Here is a 23,388-nt window from a genome sequence, read left to right on the forward strand (position 1 = left end):
TCCTAGCCCAGATCCACTTCAATTTAGTCCGGATATTCGCAGCCTACGAGCGACTCCAGAGTGCCTATCCTGAGCGGCGGGAGCGCTTCGGATTGCAACTCCCGTCGTCCCTAGCCGTGACGCAGAGGAACGCCCAGCAGTTTATTTCCGGCGCCTCGATGGCATCAGCCGGAAAGAAAAAGCGGGAGTGGCGGAAGTTTTTCCTTCACCATGAGGCCTCCTCATGCCTTCTCTCTGATTTCCGGCCAAGAAGCCGTTTCTTCTGGAAGAGAGGAGTGCTACCGAGTTCAAGTCCAGCCTTTCCTTTCCTATAATCCCTGTTAGTTTGATTTGGGATATGGGCGGCGAGCGTTATGTATTATATTATATAATTATAATATATAATATATATATTAATATATATATATTAATGGACAAAGCATTATGGGGCAATCTTGAGAAGGCCTCAGCGGCCGAGATCAATATCACTCTCACGGATTGGTCGGAATTTCACTAGGGAGCACTAGTAACTGTGATTCGCTTTCCAAGTTGTCGCGGGAGGATATCCCAAAGCGGAGTCCCGCCCCGCGACCGAGCCGGATTGGCCAATGCCTTCCGCCTCCTCTACCATTGGCTGCGTTCAGGCCTACTTATAAGCGCCAGGCCGGCATCCCGTTCTCAGTCCTGCTCTCGTGGCGTGAAAGGTGCTGCGTTCTTCAGCCGAAGCTAAGGCCGCGTTTTCCCCGGCGACTGGCACCGCACGCCCCCGATTCCCAGCCATGGCCTCCGTCTCCGAGCTCGCCTGCATCTACTCCGCCCTCATCCTGCACGACGACGAAGTCACCGTCACGGTGAGGAGGGGGGCGCGGCGGGAAGGCCTCGTGGCCGGTGGATCGGGCCCGCCTGGCTTGCCGCTTCTCGCGAGTCGAGCTCGGATCTCCTGGCAGCGATCGTGCCCAGGATGAGGGCTTGTTTCCCTCCGGTCAGGGCCTGGTGGGAGGGGGAAGGAGATCACCAGCGATCCTCGTGGCTTCGGCCGCCCGGCTTCGAGTGTAGGCCGCCTTGCCCGCAGCGAAGCGTTGAGGTTCAATATCTGTCTATCTATGCCAAATACCACTCACTCATCACGGAATCTCAAGAACCGTAAAGCCTACAAATTTGAAATTCGGCACGTATGTTCCCCTTGGCATCTAGGTTCTCGCTAAGAAAGGATTTTCCGAAATGACCATCCGATCATTAGCATTTCTTATACACGCTCTCATGCTAAGGAGTTCTACTCCCCCTCCCCACCTGAAAAGAACTCTGTTCCAACTGCCAGTTACCTCACATTCTGTTACCTCAGGTCAAACTGGCCGGTTCCACTCCTTCACTCAGGCGCAGTTGGGGGTTCCTTACGGTACTAAATTTCAGTGCCTCACCAAAATGTCTACCCCTTCCACCTATGGAACTGCTGGGAGCGATATTCCCTTATGTGTTTCAATCACTGACCACCACTGACAACAGAGCGAACTGGATTTCTGATCACATCATTTCATCTCGAAGCACGGTTATCCAGCTAGTATTTTAATATTTTAAAGTATACTTTAAACAATGTTTTGTCTTGTTTCCAGGAGGATAAAATCAACGCCCTCATCAAAGCGGCAGGAGTGAACGTGGAGCCTTTCTGGCCGGGTCTCTTTGCGAAGGTAAAACAAGGCATCTGGAAGATTCCAGTAGCCTCAACTTATGACCATAGATGAGCCCAAATTTTCCTTTGCTAAGCAAGACAGCTTGCAAAGCAAGTTTTGTCCATTTTTTACAACCTACCTTCCTTGCCATGGTTGTTATATGAATCACTACTATGACTGTTAGGTTAGTAACCTGGTTACGTGAATCCAGCTATCACGTGTCCATGGCGGGGGATGCAAGAGTCACAGTGAAAAATGATCATAAGTCACTTTATTCAGGATGGTTGTAACTTTGAATGGTCGCTAAACAAACGGTTGTAAGTAGAGGACTACCAGCACTTCTTAGCTGCTTTTTGCCAGTGCAAATCCTGGGAATTGGCAGAATTCATAGGGTGAGTCATAGTTGAAGCTTCATCCTGGCTTTGGGCTAAAAACATAGAAATGGGAGGGAACTATACACAGGAATTTCCTGGTGTAAAGCTGTTGTTCAGTGGTGAAGAAAAACCCGCCCATGGGCTGCCCTTACCAGTGGTCAACAAAGAGGCTAGACAGTCATGTGTCCAAAACCTGTTCAAGATGACCTCTGATAGCAATTTTGAATAATCTTAGGTTTTTCAATTTTTTATTTTAGAACTTTATAAGCCACCCAGAGCCACCTTGTAAAGAAGTTGGGTGGCATAAAAATTTAATAAGTTTTATGATACAAGTGCTTTATATGGGCCTCTAGAGCTGTGGGGGTGTATCAAACCCATGTTGTCACGTGATATATCGTGACTCCCCCCCCCTCCCCCTGACTAAACGGGGTGTGAGCTTGGCCAGCAGGTGATACATCTGGGCTGTGAGTTTGACACCCATGTTACAACTTTCTGTAGTGCTTGTCAACCATAACTTTTAAGACGTGGACTTCAAGTTCCAGAATTCCCCTAGCTAGCTGGGGAATTCTGAGACTTGGAAGTCCACACGTAGCCAAGGCTTGAAAAACGGTGTTCCATAAAGATGATGCTGTGAACACCGGCCCCTCTTGGAGACTTTGACGCTGAAGCGTTGGCACTTTCTAACTTGTTACCAGGCTCTCATCAACATTGACATCGGGAGCCTCATCTGCAACGTGGGAGTCGGTGGTGGTGCTCCAGCTGCATCGGCCCCTGCAGGAGGAGGGGCCCCTGCCAGCGGTGCTGCTCCGGGTGAGTGGAATGGCTTCTTCCAGATGTGTTTGAGTCCCCGTTGGCTTTGTCCCTTCTTTTCAATTATCTAGGGGTGGGGTAAAAATTCACCACTTGGCTTAATCTACACTCTTTACTTGTTTTGTAGCTGAAGAGAAGAAAGAGGAAGAAAAGAAAGAAGAGTCTGAAGAATCCGACGACGACATGGGCTTTGGTCTTTTTGACTAAGCTGGGATTTTTTTTCTACTCTTTATAATAAAGAGAAAAAACAATTAAATTTGGTCTTTGTGGATGAATGCTGCAGGTGCACGCCATGTTTGTGATTTTCCACTGCTAGAGATTAGTGCATCAGTTCTTACATATAAATTTACTTACCTGCAAGGCTGCTCTGCAGTCCGGGGAGGTGGCTGGCTGACCGAATGCTGCCTGCCATTTGCAAGCTGCAATTTTTAAAGCTACTGCAGGTGGTCCTCGACTTACAACCATTCACTTAGTGACCATGCGAAGCTACGACGGCACTACAACTGGCTCATGTTTACGAGTATTGCAGTGTCCTGAGGTCACGGGGTCCACCTTTTGCAACCTTCAGACAACGTGGGCCTGATTCATTTAGCAACCATGTTTCACTAACTTTAACAATGGCAGTGATTCACTTAGCTGTGGCAAGGGAGGTCGTAAAAAGGGGCAAAGCTCCGCTGTCTCACCTGGCAACAAATACGTTGTGGGTTGTAAGATGGGGTCTACCTGTAGGTCTAGAACAGTGTTTCTCAACCTTGGCAGCTTTTAAGTCCTGTGGACTTCAACTCCCAGAATTCCCTAGCCAGCTGTGCTGGCTGGGGGATTCTGTGAGTTGAAGTCCACAGGACTTCAAGTCGCCAAGGTTGAGAAACACTGTTCTAGAATTTTCTTATAGAAAAGTTTCCAGTCATTTTGGGTAATACAGCAAGGAGACATTAATTCATTAGGACCACTCAAAAGCACCTTGCAGGGATTCGTGTTTCTATTGTTCGTTATATACAAACTTTGAAAGCAGAAATTATATTTACGTAGACATTTTTACTCTCTCTTAAGAGAAGCCGGGCTGTTTGGCACCTCCTTTCTCCTTTTTATTGAAGATTTGCTATTTTGCATACTTCAACAATGCCTCCTCCTCTGCCTCAAAAGGATACATGCATTCTTACAACAGTTCCACAGTCAGGCACTTGATGAGTTGAATTCAAGCAGTTTTAAAATATTTATCATGGCTTTAATCTTTCTTTATAAATTATATAAAAATGGGGGGTGGATGGGGGGACATGTATGGTTACAGAACTTCTAAATGCAGCTCCATTTCTTACTTAGAAGGAAAAACACCTACCAAAAAAAGGGACGGGGCATGTTATTCTGGTGACAAACTTAACAGTTCTTGTGTTCTCTTCAGCTACGTTCTGTCCCAATAATGGTTCGCGTACATCCACATGGAAGTAGGAAAACATGATGTTTTTTTTAAAATTTGCCTTGAAATGACATACTTTGAAAATATAGCTTTTTTTTAATCTCTGTAAATTGTGATTAGCATTTTGTGTGTGTGTGTGGCATTATTTAGTGTTCCAATAAAAAAAAATGTTCCAGTCAACAGCAGTTCATAACATTGTTTGGAAAGAATTCTCAGCCCTCGGGTGTCCCAGAATTCTCCACGCGATTTCGGATTTGCAGTTTTTTTTTTAAAAAAAAGTTCCTTTTGTCAGTTTTCTTTTGTTTGGAAGAAAGAAAAAAGCAATTCATCTCAAAAACATTTCACATTCTGAATGACGTGAAGGAAAAACAAAAAACCTGAAAGGGTTGCTAAGGTTTTGTTGCCTTGTTTCAGTTTTTGGATTTTTCTTGGCATTGATGTAAAAAAAAAAAAATACTTGAGAGAACCGACGAGTTGTTACTCCTGAGCTGAGCCGTCCATTCTCATTCCTGCTGAAGGAGTTGCTGCCCCTTTGCTTATTCGGCAAGGATCCTTTCTCAAACTTCTGCAAATGCAAAATCCATTGATCTCCGCTTCTAGTGAGGCCTAGACTGGCCAAGAGATTTTAGCCTGGCTTGGTCGATAACATCCAATAAGTTTTTGGCATCTACTGCGAGGGCGTGAGCTGCGGTCAGCATCTGCTTCTTGTACTCTTGCTGCAAACTAGTCATCACGTACTGCTGAGCCAGCTTCATCTTGTTAATCAACTCCGCCAGGTCAGAATTCAACAGTTTCTGAGCCATCTCGATCTGAAAGAGGGAAGGAGAGTGCAGAGTAAGACCTGGATCCAAAGACTCATCTAAAGCAGGGCTCACCAACCATTCGAACCTCAGGGATCACTAAATAATTTTAAATCCTGTGGCCAACTAATATAGGCCTAATGACCACTGGGTGGGCATGGCTAGGTGGGCGTGGCCAATGGGATGTCACTCATGTTGAGGGGCGCCTTGCCCGCTTCTACTTGCCACTCCTCAGCTGCCTGCCTGGGCTCCTTAGGGCCCCAACAGGAAGCCGTTGCTGGAGCTAAGCAGCCACCAGGAGAGTTGGCAAAACAGCTCAGTTCAAATTAGATCTAATCGAGAAGGAGGCTCAGCAGAAGCACCTCACTGAGGACCACAAGCATGGGCTTTCCAAGCAGAGGGAAGACCTGCGGGGGTGCAAGGCCAGGTGCCGGTACCTGGAGGCTCAGTGGGCTGAGATGGTCAGCCAGTTCCAGGCCATGATGCAGTCCCACTGGAATGAGGTCCTCTGGCTCTTCGCCACCAGCGGCGCTTCCCTCCAGCCTTCGCCCAAAGCCCCCACCAGGAGGCCAAAGCAGACCCCAAGTTAGAATTTCTCCCCCCCCCTCTGACCCACATAAAAAAACCCCAAAGGGGGAGACTCTCTGCAGCAACACAAACGTTCATTGCACATATCCGGCCCAGGGGTCGTAGTTCGAGGACTCCTGATTTAGTGCAAGATAAAAAATGCAAATAATTTGTCTGCAGACCACCAAAATTTTCTCAGGGACCACCAGTTGGTGACTGCTATTTTAAAGCAACATGAAAGCAGGAAAAAAGGTTGATCCCCAATGAATAAAAGCCGGGATAAGAGAAGCACCTGAGCTTGGTACTTTTTCTTCCAGAGGTTGCATTGCCCAAACCACCTCAGTCACCGCCAGGCTCAGACAGCAGCAAGGACTCCCTTCATTTCAACCCTGAGCTACGAAATGCCCCAAAGATGCTTTTTTCAAGAGGCAACTGGATTTTCTCGTTTTTCTTCGCTTTGCATCCCAGAAGCTTCTTCAGCTCTGAATGGATGGTGGGGAATGGCGGTCCTCTTTGCCCAAAATGTGGACTAATGGATTGAAAGAGGGGTCAAAGAGGCCATCTAGGTCAAAATTGAACAGCCCTCTCAACAGAGGGGGAGGGATACGACATAATCTCCAATCTTCAGCAGCTCCAAGGTGGCTCCACACCCATTCGCACTACTGAGGTGACCCTGAGGATAGGTGTAAACCTCCAAGGGCCCTCAACAACCCTCTCAAAGGATGCAAATGACCAGCTTTGTCTGCAAGGAGCATCAATCCTTCCATTCCCCACCGTCCAGTCAGAGCGGAAGAAGCTTCTTAGACGAGAAGGGAAACTTCCTCAAAGAAAAAACATCGCCTCCTGAGAAAAGCACCTTTGGGACGATTGAAGGAGATGTTTTAGCCTTCAGAAAAGTGAAGCAGGGTGAGAAGTGATAGCATTCTTCAAAACCCAGAAAGCACTTCACATAGAAAGTCAACCCTCTCATTCCAGAGAGCAAAACAAGGAATAATGGGGTTAAGTCCCAAAAGGAAGAGTCGGATTTAAAACACCCTTTATCTTGCTTGGGAGGAACAAGGGAGTTTGTGTGTCTCCGAAGTGGGGCGTGAAAAGAGTCACAGCTGGGTATTAACACAGCCCATTTGCCCGGAGACTGAGGTAAATCTTGAGGCCACACCTCTGCTCCTCCTCCTGACTCCCCCAGATTAATCTCAGTCTTCGGCCCAGTAGGAGCACTTTCCTGATTCTCCCTTCGATTCGAAGACTTCTTACCTTTCAGCTGTTTTTTTGACTTCTGACCACCTCTCCTCGCTCGCGCCTCTCTAATTCCTAGCTTTGCTCAGGCGGTGCTTGCTGTGCTAGCGGAGAGCCTCCGAGCGGCTGGGCAGTCGTGAGGGGGGGGCTCCAGGCTGCGCACCGTAGGCGCTGCTCGACGAGATCCCCGAGGAGTCACAGCCGGCAGAGGATTGCAAAGACAACCAATCGGAACTGGCAGATTTGGACCGCATGTTTGGCAGCCACCATCTTGGACTGCAGCCATCTTGAGAGGAGCACGTGAGTGGAGCGCATGGTTGGCGTGCCTGGTTACGGATTCCACAGGCGCTCAGAAGCCACCGCCGGAACCCAGGAGGGAGTTCCTTGGGCCTGTGCTCCGCCGGTAATCTGGGGGGGGGGCAGCTGTTTGGCAGTGGGCCGGCAATTGTGCCATGGATCGGCGGCTCACTTGGGAGGCACGCAGAACCCTTAAAGGCACAGGACGTGCAGTCAAGCCAAGGCCAGCACAACAGGAGTGAGGTGGTGAGTGTGACCGTAAGGATTATGGCAGAGGCCACGAGGAGCGGGGGAGCGGCTGGCCCTAGATCCCCAGGGGACTGGATCCGGGTGAGGGGACCTCCAGGGGGGTTCCCCCAGTCACCAGGGGGTGGTCTACCTCCAAGAAGAGCACCTCTAAGGCTGTAAGGAAGGAGATCCCTAGCAGCGAGGTGTGGACCACCAGGGTTACCAGGAGGAGGGCTAGGGACACCATCAGCCCTTCTCCTTCCAGATCCCGCTCCCCTCGCAGGCTTTCCACGCTGGAGGAGGCCCAGCATGAATCCCCGGGATCTCCCCGAGGGTCTAGCATAGGGCACAGCGCCCTATCACCCCCTCTGTCGCGTGCACACCCCTCGGGGGCATCCCTTTGGCCGCAGAGGCTCTAGTCCCACCAGGCATCGCCTAGCGCCGCAATCACCAGCCCCAGGGACAACATTGCAACCCCCTGACCTTCCCTTGGTTTATCCAGAGCTTCCTGAAAGCTTTCAGAATGTTTTAGGCAGAGCCATTGCGCAAGGGATCGCCACGGGGATGAAGCACCAGTCCCACGGCTCTAGGAGAAGGTCTTCCCGTGGAACCCCAAGAGGACATCTAGACCAACCCGGGTCCCCTGTCCCCAGAGTCCAGGTCGCCTTTACCCTCCACTGCCAGTGAGGGGTCAGGTTTAGAAGAGGAAGAGCAGACGGATATTGGGTTCTCAGAAGACAAGGACTCCCAGGTCCCTGAGGCACCCAATATCACGGGGTTCTTCCCTCCCGCCTTGTTTAGTTCCTTGTTATGCAAGGCCAAGGCCACTGCAGATCTGGACAGCATCCCAGAGCCCACCCAAGCCGCTGCCACCCCTTGCACGAGTGGGAGGAACAAGAAGGGACCCTTCCACAGGCCTCAGGTAGAGAAGGAAGAGATTCCTACCCCAGACCTCTTCCTAGAAGTACTTAAGTCCCAGTGGGTTAAACCAGGTACCTTCCCAACCCCGGGGAGCAATGATCGCAGGTTTTACAACCTTAATGCTACCTTTGCCTAGGCTTTACAGGTTCCTTCAGTGGACACTCCAGTGTCCTAGCCTCCTCCTTCGCGGTGGTGACGGGAGACATCTCCAACTGCCTCAAGGCAGAGGACAGGAGGGCGGAACTGGTCATGTGCGAGTCATTCCAGGCCGTGATGTGGGTGATTAGGATGGCAGCTGCCGCATCTTTCTTCAACCGGTCCACCCTGCTATGGCTGGAGCAACTCCGGGACAGAATGCCAGCATCAGATGTGAGACTGCTGCAGGACATGACGAAGTTAATGGCGGCCACCCAATTTTCAACTGACGCCACACTAGTAAAGTATTTGTCCAGAGCTTTATCTTCCTCAGTGGCATCCAGATGTTTGCTGTGGCTACGCCATTGGCAGGCCGAGTCCCAGGCAAAATGGCATCTGGCAGGGGCAGATTACACCGGAGACAAGCTCTTCGGCTCATCGCTGGACCCCATCCTCGTAGAAGACAAGAAGAAACATAAGGTCTTTCCGTCCACAAACAGGCGCTCCGATCATCGACTGGCTCCTTATCCCAGGAGGCCCTCCTATCGTCCCCCTGAGTCGGACTTACAACAACTGAGGTACTCTGCATCCAGATTTCCCAGGCAGGGAGATAGGCAGTATGCCAGGGACAGATACAGGTTCCAACCGCAGAGCAAGCGGCCCTTTCGCACCGGGGGGGGGGGGGGGTCCCTTCCACAGGTCCAAGTGATCCGGCTCCAGATCACCCCATTGGCGGCTGTCTCTCCTTATTCGTGGATACCTGGGAGCACATGACCACGGACGAGTGGATTCTCCAGACCGTTAGGCTCGGGGTAAATTTGTAGTTCCACTCACACACCCCAAATAGGTTCTGGATCTTCTCCTCCTCCAGGAATCTAGCTAAGCGCTCGCTCATGCGCAAGGCTATCCAACACCTGCTGGATATCAAGGCAGTAGAGTTGGTTCCGGAGAGGGAGAAGGGGTCAGGATTCTATTCAAACCTGAACCATGAACTCCAGACTGGTCTACCGCAGGTTCAAGATGGCCTCCCTCAAGTCCATCCTGAAAGGTATCCGACAAGGGGATTCCTAGCCTCCATATACCTACACATCATGATTGCCCCGGAGCACTGTAGGTTCCTCAGATTCTCCCACGAGGTACCCACTACCAATACAGGGCCCTTCCCTTTGGGTTAGCGTCAGGCCCCAGAGCCTTCACCAATGTATTGGCCGCAGCTGTGGGGCACCTCCATTCCATCCCAGTCCGACTACATTGCTACCTAGATGATATTCTCATCCTGGCCAAGTCGGCTGCTAGGGCTGAGGAGGATCTGGGGGGCACCAACGAACCTGCGGAAGAACATCAACTGGCTGGAGCTCAGAACGATCCACCTAGCCCTTCAACACTTCAAGGCAACAGTCTCCGGTCAGCATATCCTGATCCTGACGGACAACGTGGTAGCCAAGGCGCATGTGAACAAGCAGGGAGGTACGCACTCCAAGGCGCTACGCAACAAAGCTCTTCGGCTGGGGAGCTGGGCGGAATGGAACCTCCGATTGATCCAGGTGGAGCACATTCCGTGGTAGAAAACCAACAGGCGGACTGGCTCAGCAGAGAGACAGTGGACAATGTGGGGGAATTGTATGCAACAGGGGAGCTTTGTAGTCAAAATAAGTGGCAGCTTCATCCCAGAATCTTCGAACAGATCTGCCAGAGATTCAGTTGGCTGACAGTTGGATCTCTTTGCCTCCCCATCGAACACCCAGCTACCGATTCATCTCAAGGTTCCTGTCTCGAGGAGCAGTGGACACCGATGCCCTACGCTGCAGATGGCCGGCAGGCCTCCTTTACGCCTTTCCTCCCCTTCCCCTCCTCCCCGGAATCCTGAGGAAGCTAGTAGTAGAGAGGGCAGAGGTCATCCTAGTGGTCCTCTATTGGCTCCGTCGCCCCTGGTTTGCAGACCTGGTGGACATGTCGAAGCTACCCCACCGGAGAATCCCACAGGGGGAGGTGGCTGTGCACCAGGGGACTCTGGAACACCCAGATCCAGAGTGGCTCCATCAGGACCATTGATGCTTCCAGAAGGGGTTCCACCACTCATGTCTACAACGCGTCCTGGGCCGCCTTTGCGACCTCGTGCCGGGCTGCGGGGATAAACCCGATCTCGGCCTCCGTGCCCCAAGTACTGGACTTCCTCCAGGACGGCCTAGAGAAGGGGTTGGCCCACAGTACCCTCAGGCGGCAGGTCACAGTTTTCTTTGGGGAGGAGGGGGCTCCCGATCCTTGTCCCAGCACCCAGTCATAAGGCGATTCCTCAGAGGGGCAACGAACCTTCGGCCCCCGACGGTCCACCGCTTTTCCACCTGGGACCTCCCCACGGTGCTCCAGGCACTGCTGGAGGAGCCTTTTGAGCCCCTGAGGGAGGTGAGCCTACAGTTCCTGACCCTCAAGGTGGTCTTCCTGGTAGCGATCACCTCGGCCAAGAAGGTGTCCAAGCTTAACGCTCTTCCCAGCAGGGCGGATCTCTGTTCCTTCCACGCGGAGGCTGCCTTCAGGAGGAGGGTTCTGCAGGGAGTCCTGGACTCTCAGGGGACTCAGGCCCAATGATCCCTCCCATGGACATCTAGCTTTGGTATGCCCCAGCTGTGACTCCTCCCACACCCCACTTTGGAGACTGTCAGTTGGTCTTACCTGAACTGCATGTCTCGAAGGTGGCGTGGGAGTAGTCACATCCCACCCGTTAGGTGCGCTCTGCGCCTAGGGGCCTGAGTAGTTAGTTCTGGTCAGTCAGGGACCAGGAAGGGAGGTGTGTGTGTGTGTGTGTGTTCCTGTTCCCTTCCCTCCCAGGCGTCTCTTCGACCAGACCATTGGTTAATCTGGGGGAGTCAGGAGGAGGAGCAGAGGTGTGGCCTCAAGATTTACCTCAGTTTCCGGGCAAATGGGCTGTGTTAATAACCAACTGTGACTCCTCCCACACCACCTTCGAGACATGCAGTTCAGGTAAGACCAACTGACTATCTCCTCACTTGGCCTGCCACCAAGCAGCGTCATGAACCTAAATCTTGTATGTAGTGTCTCTGCAATGATTGTCAAACTCAGCAACTTTAGAATGTGTGGACTTCAACTCCCAGAATTCCCCCGGCAGTACCTGCGTCTTAAAATTGCTGAGATTGAGAAACACTCTGCTAGCTCTTTAAAGTATTAATTAACACCAGTACTTAATTTTTCTTTTTCCTGTTGAATGTCTCTGGAATTTGCTTTCTTTTTTTAAAAAAAATCCTTTGGCTTTTGATAAGAATTCAAGTGGCAGATTCAACTTAGTTGATATGATTTAATGATTTATTGTTTGTCTTTGAAGTGAGCAGAGTAGACAGGTGTGTTGTGTGTGAGTGTATGTCTATTTGTTTGCACACATACAGTTAATAAATTGGGCTTTCTCTCGCATCAGTCACCCTCTCTCCTTCAGGATCAAAATCCTCTTATCTTTGCAGCTGCAGAATATTTGAACTGCCATCAAATGTTTTTACCGATTTACACAACCACAAACCTGGCACCATTTTCTTTTGTTCTAAGTTCTTTATGCCTTTATTCCAACCTAAAATCTAGAGAATTGGCTGACATGTTAGTAGAAAATAAAGCAAAGTCTAAAGACAGGCTTTTAGCATTCAGATAAAATCATGGCAGGCCACAATCCAGGAAGCAAGATGCAAAACAAAACAAAAGAAGGAAAAAGTGCTTCTACCTCTCTGTGAGTGCTTGCTGGGAGGACCAGAATGGTTTCATCGACTGTTGCCAATAAAGTTCGCAAGGCCAAACCCACTTCCTACCGCAAGACACGGAAACAGAATTAAATGAGATTGAGCAGCAGTATTCTGACAAAAAACACAAGACACAAATAGGCAAAAGACATAAAGCAAATATAAATCGGTATATTTCAAACACTCTGCAACCTCTAACCTACGGTAGATCCCCCAACATAGCGACCCTGAGATATTATGGACTACAATCCCACCATTTTCACCTGGGGCAATTGGGAGGATATATACAGCTTTTTCCAGTAACTAGATAAAAGTATCAGCATACAAAGCTCTAAACCTTGAAAAACCTCATGATCCTGGAGATTAGAGCAAAGAGGAACTTGCTTAAGTCCCACATGGAGATAACATCACTGTATCATAAACATCATCAAAACCCCAGATCGATTTCTTTTAAAGCTGAAAAAAATGTGTCATACTCTCAGGTCATCTGAAGCAACTAAACAAATCCTTTTGATTCAGCCCCTTTTTATTGGCCGTGTGACCAACCCAATTTTAGTATTTTTGCAGCCATCATTAAGCAAATACAGCAAAGGTCCCAGTCATTAAGTAAACCCATTGTTATGTGTGGTGCAGCAGAACTGTTACAAAAGCATCACATAATCATGGGCCAGGGCAAATGGCTGCAAATACAGCCATATTTCCAAGCACCTGGGAGTGGGTGCTGTTGGAACTACAGACATAGGTCATAACTCTTTAAGTGACATGTATGTATATATGTATGTATGTATGTGTCACTTAGAGAGTTATGACCCGGTGTGTGTGTGTGTATATACTGTATTTTTGGGAATATGACAACACATATTTTTCCTGACAAAAAGAGGGTAAAAATCTGGGCGCAACTTATACACTGAATTTTTCGCCTTCCGAAACCCCGCCACCTTCACAAAAATGGACGTGCAGAGAGTTTGGGAGGCCTGCAAAGTGCTCCTGGGGGCTGGGGAGGGCAAAAAAGGAGTGAAAAACAGGCATTTTATGCTTGTTTTTACACAGACTCCCAGCCCCCAGGAGCACTCTATAAGCCTCCTAAAGGCTATGCATGCCCCCCCTTTAAAACAAAACAAAACACGGGTCCGCTTTTGTGAAAAATGGGCCATTTTTTGCTCGTCCCCCCCCCCCCCCGCCTTCAGGAGCATTTTGCAGGCCTCTCAAACTCACTACATGCCCATTTTTTCAGAGTTTGGGCAGTCTGCAGAGTGCAAAAACTTTTTTTAAAATTTACCTCTTGAAAATCTTGGTGCATCTTATACTCTGAAAAATACGGTATAGTTTTTCTACCACTAATGTCAGAAGGAGCCCAGTGACAACTTTTCCAATCACGAACCAGCAGCCATTTGCCTACTATGATGCTCAAAGGCCATTTAAGAGGTAAAAAGTTGCTCCCTCCATACAGTTCTGACAACGACGTCAGGCTTGGAAGTCATCGTGTCCTTTGGGCCTCAAGCCTGCCACATATTCTACTGTGGGAGGGGGGATTGTATGCAGCATGGGAGCTTTGTAGTCAAAATAACATTCCTTCTCAGAGAGTCAAGGTCACCTGGAGGGGGCGTCACTGGAAGGAATCTTCTTTTGGGACAGTGACTGATTAGACCATGTGAGGAACCTGTGGGTGCTGGGGCAGGGTCTTGAATTTTCAACTGGGTGGGGAAAACCTGGAAACTTTCAGTTTCGGGTTTTTCCAGACGTGCCAGCATGGCTTCTCTAATAAATTGGAATTTTGAGGAATCTTTAGCCTCGGATTCTTCTTTAATTGAGGATGCTATTTGGAACCCTGACATTAACCCGAATCTGAAAGCTTCCAGGTTTTCCCCAGCCACTCCTAGGAAGAGCTCCGACTCGGCTTTAGTAGTGGGATAATACTCTATTTGGGTAGATGGAATCGAGCAGCTTGTTTCGTTGCAAATAAATATAAGTATAATTCTGAAGACATTGGTGAAAAGAGAATTGAAGCCCCCAGCAGGAAATGGCTGGACTTTCCGAGTCCTGGTGGGAGAAACTAGGGCTCCCTGTATGTTGGGGAAAGTGCCTCAGCCAGCAATGAGGGATGCTGCCTGCTCCCCTCTCCATGCACAATGTGACCTAATCTTAATATACCATCACTATGAATAGCAACCAATCTTAAATGAAGGGTGGGTTATTGAAAGGGTTACAGCAGGATGCGTATCTGAAATGCTTCTTCAAACCCATTAGTATCTGTGTTAGAATAGAATAGAATAGAATAGAATAGAATAGAATAGAATAACAGAGTTGGAAGGGACCTTGGAGGTCTTCTAGTCCAACCCCCTGCTTAGGCAGGAAACCCTACACCACTTCAGACAAATGGTTATCCAACATCTTCTTAAAGACTTCCAGTGATGGAGCATTCATAACTTCTGGTGGCAAATTGTTCCACTGGTTAATTGTTGTAACTGTCCGGAAATTTCTCCTTGGTTCTAGGTTGCTTCTCTCCTAGATTGGTTTCCACCCATTGCTTCTTATTCTACCCTTAAGTGCTTTAGAGTATAGTTTGACTCCCTCTTCTTTGTGGCAACCCCTGAGATATTGGAAGACTGCTATCATGTCACCCTTTATCCTCCTTTTCATTAGACTAGACATAACCAGTTCCAGCAACTGTTCTTCATATGTTTTAGCCTCCAGTCCCCTAATCTTGGCGGTGTGCATCTTACCTTCACCATGGGGACATACTCCTCGGGTGGTGCTGGCTGGATTTTGCTAGACATTTCTATAACCGCCTTTACCAGGCCGGTGACGTTCTCGTACACTTTATCATTTGAGCGGTCCAAGTTGGCAGTTGGAGGAGGGCTGATCTCCTGAGGCTGAATCTGGAAGAAAAGAAGAGCATGGATTCCCCACCAGGTGGCGCTAGACTACTTCTGAAGACCTTTTTCCTTCTAGAGTTCACCATCCATGAAGCCCCAAGTCCACCATCATCACCGAGGCTCCCCATGGGGGGCCAGGAGAAAAAGAGAGCCCACATTCAGTAGTTTTATCACACACTGGGACCTCAACATGGGCAGGATGTTGGTTTAGCCTCAGTTATTTATAGTTTCAAACCACTGAAAATAAGATTTGATTGGACTTTCCTATTTTTGGATCTGTCGTTGCGATGGGCACCTAAGGGGATGGAGTTAGAATTGCTCCAACTTTGCCTGTTTTGGAACTATGGGAGCGTTCTCGGGTAAGAACAACAAATCCACTCCTTTTAGAACTATTTCATGGCGGTTAAATTTTGTTCCACTAGATTTCCACCGGCACTTTTAGGTGTCAAATTTGGAATCCAGGTAAAATGTGATAATGAGGTGGGGAGGTGGAGGGTTTGTTCTCCAAGCTTGCGAGTTGGTTTCCGAACGTTTCGTTACCAGGCTAGGTAACGTCTTCAGTGGAGCTTAGGGGGATGTCTATGCCTGTGTTCTTCTGTTTATAAGGACTTTGTGTGATCGATAGGTCTTGTGATGGGGAAGTCACCTCCTTATAAACCAAAGAACATCCCTAAACCCCACTGAAGATGTCACCTAACCTGGCTAACAAAACATTGGAAAACCTACCCACAAGCTCGGAGAACAAACCTCCACCCTCAAGTTAACTCCGAAATACAAATATTTGCTATCGCAAAACTAATACTACTTAAATAGTATGAAATTTGTTTTCTCCTCATACAAAGCCAGAACTACCCAAAAGTTGGACAGGGTTCTGAGAGATGAGAGGCAGTGATGGCACTGTGAATAAATGGTGTGTGCGTGTGTGCATGCATTCATCCATACACATGCCTAAAGGACAGACTGTGGTGGCCTGCCAGCGGCCAATGGAGCTGGCAGCAGATTCGGACAATGAGAAGGTTGGGGAGGAAGATGGGCCAGTCCTGGAGTCTGGGGGAGGCTCTGATGAGGGCTCTGTGTCAGAGGCAGAGAGGGGGCCAGGGCCATCTGACAGTTATCAGCTGCCTTAGGAGTCAGACATCAGTGAGGCAGACAAACATCTGGAGCCTGTTCCCAGTGTGCGCATGTGCAGAGTTGCCAGATGAAGGGAACAGCTAAAGAACAGGGGTCGAATTGGGAGTAAGGCCACAGGTGGATGATGAATGGCCCCTCCCAGAGGGAATAAAAGAGGAGCGAAAGGGGAGTGGAGTTTGCAGGAGACCATTAGTTTGCTTCATTGGTTTGTGACTCTCTGAGACTCCTGGCCAAGTTTTGCAGATATCATCCTGGCAGCTCTCCAAGCCAGAGAAGGTCTGTGACTGTAAATCCTCCCTTGAAAGACTTTGCTGGATGGGAATGAGCAGAATTCATAGTAACTTAATATAAAGAGTTTTTTGTCAGGACTAGGAGTCTGCTTCGTGGTTTGGGAAAGCCTAGGTCAAAACAGACATCTTGCTCACACACTCTGTGCTTCCTCCTTCAGAGTAAAAGATTCGGCCGCCCCCAATAACAGACTGCAACCTTTGTCCTGCCATAGATCACCAGCATAGTTGGCCAGGGAATTCTGGAAGTTGAAGTCCACAAGTCTTAAAGGGACCACGGTTGGACCCCTCCCAGGCCTGGGGTTTTATGAATCAGTGTCACCTTGAGAAGAGAAGCTGGAGCAAGTGTGGACAACCACACTTTGGTGGCAGAGTTCATTGTTGGCAGACAGAATGTTCCCACCCCAAATCCAGGCACTCCATTCCTTGTTTCACCTTCAGAGTAACAGCCTGTGCCAGACAAATGACGGGACGGAAATGGGGTTCATCCCATTTGGAAGGATTTGGAGAAAGACTGGCCAGATTTAAAGCGAAGGCTGAAGGATGGCCCTCGCTTTAATACACAGGAGAAGGCAAGATAGACAGGTGTCACACCATGGAGTTTTGGAGGTCTCGTAAATCATGGCCATGTGACTGTAGGGTGCTGCAAATGGTACTTGGTACCTATTGGGTCACTTGCCGAGTGCCCAAAACTGCGGTCACATGATTGCAAAGGGGGAGGGAAGCAGATGTAAGAACTTCTAACTCAGGGTATAAGTAGCCTTTTTAGCATTTGTCATAACTTTGGAACAGTCGCAAGTCGAGGACTACTTGCAATTCCCTGCCAGCGAGAGCAGGGACGTTAACAGTAGAATATACCAAGAGATTTGTCTATGGAGATTTTCAGTCACCCAGGTCAGGGTTGTCTCAAAGGTGCTTTTTTCAGGAGGCGACTGGAGTTTCTTGTTTTTTTTTTCCGAAGACATTTCACTTCTCACCCAAGAGGCTGCTTCAGCTCTGACTGGATGGTAGGGGATGGAAGGATTTGATACTCCTTGCAAACAAAGCTGGTCATCTGCATCCTTTGAGAGGGTCATTGAGGCCACCTGGAGGTTTGCCTGTGTCCTCAGGGTCACCTGAGTGGTGCAAGTGGTTCCTGTAGGCTGCAATGTTTCTGGAAATCCGTTCCCACACCTTTCAAAGGGTGCTCATCCCAAATTACACAGCTAAAAGTCTGTAGAGATTCTCAGTCATCAGCCCATGGTTGCCCCAAAGGTGCTTTTTCAGGAAGCAACTGGACTTTCTTGTTTTTCTTTGAAAGATGACCAAGACTCTCCATAGACTTTTAGCTTTGGTGTGGGAGAATGAACGGATTTCCAGAAAAACTACAGACTGCAGAAACCATTTGCACCAAAACCTCCAAGTGGCCTCAACGACCATCTAAAAGGATGCAAATGACCAGCTTTGTCTGCAAGGAACGTCAATCCTTCCATTCCCCACCATCCAGTCAGAGCTGAAGAAGCTTCTGGGATGAGAAGCAAAACGTCTTCAAAAGGAAAAACCAGAAAGTCCAGTTGCCTCCTGAAAAAGCACCTTTGGGGCCTGAGACGTGTCCTTCTTTGGAATCCTCTAAAGCAGTGTTTCTCAAACTTGGCGACTTTAAGTCCTGTGGACTTCAACTCCCAGAATTCCCCAGCCAGCTATGCTGGCTGGGGGATTCTGGGAGTTGAAGTCCACAGGACTTAAAGTCGCCAAGTTTGAGAAACACTGCTCTAAAGGGAAACACTTGAACTTCCAAGTTTCCCGCAGAGACCCTGACTGCTGCTGACTGCTGCGGGTCTGGATGGTTTCAGCCAAAAAGGCTGAAGGGCACCTGCCAAGATTTTTGTGCCACGCCACAAACCTCCCCCCCCCCACTCCGTCGGCATTCATGCGATGTGTCCCTCGCCCCCACCGCAGAGAGGGAAGGAGAGAGAAAGATTTCTTACCCGCCATGGCTAGTGGTTGAGCAGAGATTGAGGAGGAATTAAAGACATTTACCACGAAAAAGGGAGGAAAAGACAAAAGACAATGTTAATGAACTGCAGCAAAACAAAACAACAGGAAAAAACAAAAATACAAGCGACAGCAAAAGAGGTCTGTTGTTAAACCCCACCCCCTGGCCCCACCCCAAATGCATCCAGCCGGGCCCTGTGCATTTCGCTCCCAACCCCCCCTGCCCCCCTTTTAAAGAAGAGGCTCTGTGCCATGCACCCACCCACCGCCACAGCTCAGACACATGCAGAGAGAGCAGCCATGGCAAGCACATCCTGCAAAGAAGCAAAGGGACAAGCAGCCTTTTTTTGAAAACAGGGAAGTTCTGGGCATCTGTTGGACCCCAAAAATCTGTGCAGAAAATGTCTGCCTTTGTTTATTTGGGGAGGGGGGGGGGGAGAGATTGCTCAATGGAAGGAAATCTTTAGTCATCTAATTACTATGCTTCTGTTTCTTTAGATCTTTGGTCTAAATTCAAGGGTGAGGGATGGTTTGGAGGCCGCTGACCGTCAAAATGCTCTGGTTTCCCAGTGTTGGCACCAGACTTCATCTGCTCAGCTCAATGCATTTTTTTATTTTAAGAAACAACTCAGTTTCTGAAATTAACACAATTGCACCACAAACCCAGTGTTACTTGGGTTGTGGTGGGATGGTTGTTCTCTGGGCAAAGGTTGTAGGGCAGGGGTCGGCAACCCTAAACACTCAAAGAACCACAAAGGTCCTAACCGGAAGCCCCCCGTTCAATTCTGGAGCCAACCGGAAGTCCTGTTCCCCTACCATAGAGTCTCCTCCTAGCTCAGCGTCCTTTTTCCTCTGCTGACCGGAAGTCCGGTTCTCCCACCATAGAGTCTCCTCCTAGCACAGTATCCCTTTTTCCTTTACCTGTCCTAACCGAAAGTCCAATCAATTGTGGAGCTGAATGGCAACTGGGAGCCGCAGCAGAGAGATGAAAGAGCCACGGGTTCCCAACAGGGGGAAAGACTCTTTGACCAGCCAAAACATCAGGAGCTAACTTTTTTGAAACTGACAAATGAGGGGATGATTTTGAATACAGGTCGTCCTCGACTTACGACCGTTCATAAATTACAACGGAACTGACAAAAAAGTGACTTATGACCATTTTTCACACTTACGGCTTTTCCAGCCTCCCCATGACCATGTGATCAAAACTCAGTGGCTTGACAATCGACTCATACGGATGACCTTTGCCCTGTCCCGGGTCATGTGATCCCCTTTTGCAATCTTTTGACAAGCCAAGTCAATGGGGAAGCCAGGCTCACTTAACAACCGGGTACTAACTTATCCACTGCGATGATTCACTTAACAACTGTGGCAAGAAAAACGGGGCAAAACTCACTTAACAAATGTCTCACTTAACCACAGAAATGTTGGGCTCAAATACGGTCGTAAGTCGAGGACGATCTTTAAAACCTGCCTGAAAAGGAAGGACCAGATTCCTTCTGACTATTGGCTTAAACCTGTGGTGTTAAGATGCCCGTAGCTGCTTCATTCTCCATGTCTGCATGTGCACCCAGCTCCATATTCATTCAACTCAAAAAGCTGTATAACATTTACAAGATTTGAAGCTCTTTGCTGTGGAAGAATATGGAAGAATGCAAAGCGGGTGGAGGGGGTGGGGGTTGGCCTTCGGTTTAGCAGCCACAGTTTTCGATGAACTAAACATTCCAGAAGAAAAAAAAGTATGTTTCCGTTTAGCTTGGCAGATTTTGAATTTTTTTCTGTTAAAACAGATGGTTTTAGGCATTCCCAAGGAGGAGGACCTGGAAAAATCCCGAATTAATAAAAAAAAACTAGAAGGATTTCACGGCTTCTCTTAAAAGGAGTCATTTTTAAAGTCTTGCAATCACAAATCAAAAGAGACGGTCTGGAGCCCTAGGGAGGGATTCAGGGGTGGGATTCAGGCGGTTCGGACCAGTTCAGGCGAATCGGATGCTAATTTTACATCTGGTTCGCCAAACGAGTAGCCGAAAGGACTGGCTGGCCCCACCCACCCTACCCCACCCCTCCCAAGAGTCTCCACGCAGCCCATTTTGGATGCCAAATAAGTGCAGGGCCCGGCTCAGGGAGGGCAAAAAACAGGCCTCCCGGAAGTCCAGAAATGGGCCCATTTTCTGCATCCGGAGCCCGGGAGAGACCGTTTTCGCCCTCCCAGAGGCTCAAGGAACACCTCCGGAGCCTGGGAAGGGCGAAAACACACCGCCGTGGTGCCACGCCCACCCAGAAGAGAACCGGTTGCTAAAATTTTTGAATCACCCCTGGAGGGCTGGTATTCTACAGCAGTGCCTTTTACCCTCTTTCCTCCTTTATTTTAAAGCCCCCTAGATTTCAGCTCAAACTTTGTAGTATCAATCTTTTTGCAGAGAAGCCAGGAGGGTTCATTTCCCTCAGCAGTTTCTGAGCACCAAGAAAGCCTCAGAACATTCAGGGTTAAGGATGTCCATACTTATGGACTTCAATTGTGGACTTCAAGCATGGCTGGCTGGGGAATTCTGGGAGTTGAGCTCCACAAATCTTAACAGTTGCCAAGTTGGACACCCCTGATTCAGAGAGAGAGAAAATGGCACAGCCCTATTTTCCTTTACCAATTTTCTTATCAATGGTTTCCCTGAATTCCACAGATGGGAGTAAACTAGGCCATCCCTGAAAGCCCCCCCCCCCTCCTTCCTACCCTGGAAACTCTAAAATAAGATTTCACTTAATGAGAATGTCTATTTTCAGCCCTCAATGAGAACAGAACTCTTGGGAAAGGCTAGGGTGCTAGAGTCAGAAGCTTCTTTTCGTTGAGAAAATAAACTTTTTAAAAAATTCCATTTGACCCTGAAGTCTTAGGAAGCCATCCTGCTGCAGGGCCCCAGCCTAAATGCTGTACTATGTTTATCTCTATAGAAAGAAGTTCCCAAAATTCATGCCCTTCCCCCTTCCCTGGTCCGTGGAAAAATGGTCTTCCACAAAAAACAGTCCCTGGTGTCAAAGAAGTTGGGGAATCATTTCCAGAACAGTTTCAAAGGCTAGCTATTAAAAAAAACTGGTTAATTGTAGTTACTGTATTTTTCAGAGTATAAGACACACTTTTTCGCCCCTAAAAGAGGGTGAAAATTTGGGTGCGTCTTATACATCAAATGTAGCCCCGCCCACCCCCACCCTATGGCCTCTGCCTCCTAGCAATTTACCTCCTTGCAGCAAACAGCCCGTTTCAGTTTCAGCACAGCCTGATTAGCACAAGCAGCTGATGGTTGGGGCCTCCCTACGATCAGCTGTTTCAGGCTGCAAGGATTGCCAGTGCCGCCTCCACGCGCCCCGTTTTTGGCCTCTGCGCACCCCCATTTTCCGCCCATTCTGATCCCCGCTGCCCAGAACGGGCAGAAAATGTGTCATGCAGAGGCCAAAAACAAGGCGCGGGGAAGCAGAAAACGGGATGGCAATCCCTGCAGCCTGAAAGAGCTGCTGTCAGGAGGCCGGACAATCAGCTGCTTGTGCTAATCAGACTGTGCTAAAACTGAAACAGGCTGTTTGCTGTAAGGAGGCAAATTGCTGGGAGGCAGAGGCAGCCTTTTTTTTTTCTTGCTTTCCTTCCCAAAAGCTAGGTGCGTCTTCTACTTCGGAGCATCTTATACTCCAAAAAATACGGTAAGTTAGAAGATGTAATCTGCTGTGATCATTTTAGTCATAACCAGGCAGAGGTAAGAAACAGGACAGCAGACTTGAGAGTAAGTTTGTGGCCAGTGCCAAGAGCCAGGCAAACCTCATGGGGCACTGGCAGCAAGTTCCTAGTTGGGCCTGGGTGAGGAAGACGTTTGAGGGAGTTTGAGTCCCAACCATTTCTAAACTATGACTGGAAAAGCAAGAAACCCTGGCTTGGGACTGGGGCAGCCTGTAGAAGACGTCCTTCAACCCTAAAAGATTGCTACTGCTGGATGAGCAGGAAGGGTTCCTGGGTGATGGGATGAGACAATGCAGCACACATATGGGCTTTGGGTTTTCCTAATGGTGATGCCAACCTCACCACCATTTTATGGCTCCAAATGTTTTTAAGTATCTGATTGTCCCTAACGTAACAGATTTTAGTTTTGGGGGGGATTTTGAAGTTGGGAGGCTACACATCTTAAAGTTGAGGTGGAGAAACCCTCTTCGACACGAGTAACAGATCCATCCAACTTGACGGGTGCCTGGAGGACTAACGAACAAGCCTTCCGAGCAATGTTGTACCTTAACCCCTTCGTTGTAGCTGTCCACGGGGCTGTTGAGGCTGGCAAGGCTGCCCAAGTGGCTGGGAGCTCCGGGGCGTGGTGGCTTTTTGGGTGGGGCAGCATGATCTAGGAAGAAAAGACATTGGGCCTGATAAGGCTGAGTCTGCAGGAGATGACTAGGTGGAGGGTGGGGTCAAACATGTTATCAATCTTGAGTCCCTTGGCACCCACAAGAAATCTAAGTCCACCTCACCTTGAATTCCTTTGACTCTTATCTACCACCAATTTGCTTTGATTGTTAGTGGTTCAGATTCTTGTACAGAGCTTCAGTATACAATAAACATACTACTTTGATTTCCGGATTTCCTTTGCTTCACGGAGACCTTGGGCATCAGATTCACTGAATCCTCAAGCAAGGGCTGTAGAAGAGAGTCAACCTTCATTGATGCCCATTTCCACATGGAACCATCAAGGCCCATGGAATCATCAAGGAAGGAAGGAATCTCTCATACTGCAACCAAGCATAGGTATCTTGCCCCTAAGCCTCTCTTTCAGATTTTTAACACCTCCAAAGCTAAAGCCATGTAGAGACTTAATATTTTATTAAAACGCCCCTTTGAAGAATTGTGGTTAGTGAAATGGACAGCGAGAGGGGGGGAGGGAAGGAAGGAAGGAAGAAGAAAAAAGAAAGAAAAGAAAAAGGGAAGG

The 23,388-nt window shown here is 48.7% G+C and overlaps 2 protein-coding genes across 9 annotated transcripts in view; one reads left to right on the forward strand and one right to left on the reverse strand.

The window, feature by feature from the left end:
- Nucleotides 1-640: 640 nt before the first annotated feature.
- On the forward strand, nt 641-3,086 carry RPLP1 (ribosomal protein lateral stalk subunit P1). Its single transcript, XM_081951091.1, has 4 exons — nt 641-830; nt 1,590-1,664; nt 2,716-2,830; nt 2,958-3,086. The coding sequence occupies exons 1-4, from the start codon at nt 759-761 to the stop codon at nt 3,035-3,037; spliced, it is 342 nt and encodes a 113-aa protein (XP_081807217.1). The 5' UTR covers nt 641-758; the 3' UTR covers nt 3,038-3,086.
- A 139-nt stretch (nt 3,087-3,225) lies between these two features.
- The window catches only part of PTK2 (protein tyrosine kinase 2), a 265,732-nt gene continuing 245,569 nt past the window's right edge, over nt 3,226-23,388 (reverse strand). For all 8 annotated transcript variants that reach the window (XM_081951050.1, XM_081951049.1, XM_081951053.1 and 5 more), the window contains 4 exons: nt 22,700-22,806; nt 14,889-15,044; nt 12,150-12,230; nt 3,226-5,053 (listed from right to left, as the gene is read on the reverse strand). In XM_081951050.1, the coding sequence (XP_081807176.1) occupies nt 4,841-5,053; nt 12,150-12,230; nt 14,889-15,044; nt 22,700-22,806 (557 nt within the window). In that variant the 3' untranslated portion in view covers nt 3,226-4,840. The remainder of the gene's footprint in view (nt 5,054-12,149; nt 12,231-14,888; nt 15,045-22,699; nt 22,807-23,388) is intronic.

The sequence above is a fragment of the Natrix helvetica genome (genome assembly GCF_964273705.1).
Source record: "Natrix helvetica genome assembly, chromosome: 4".
NCBI classification, from domain to species: Eukaryota; Metazoa; Chordata; class Lepidosauria; order Squamata; family Natricidae; genus Natrix; species Natrix helvetica.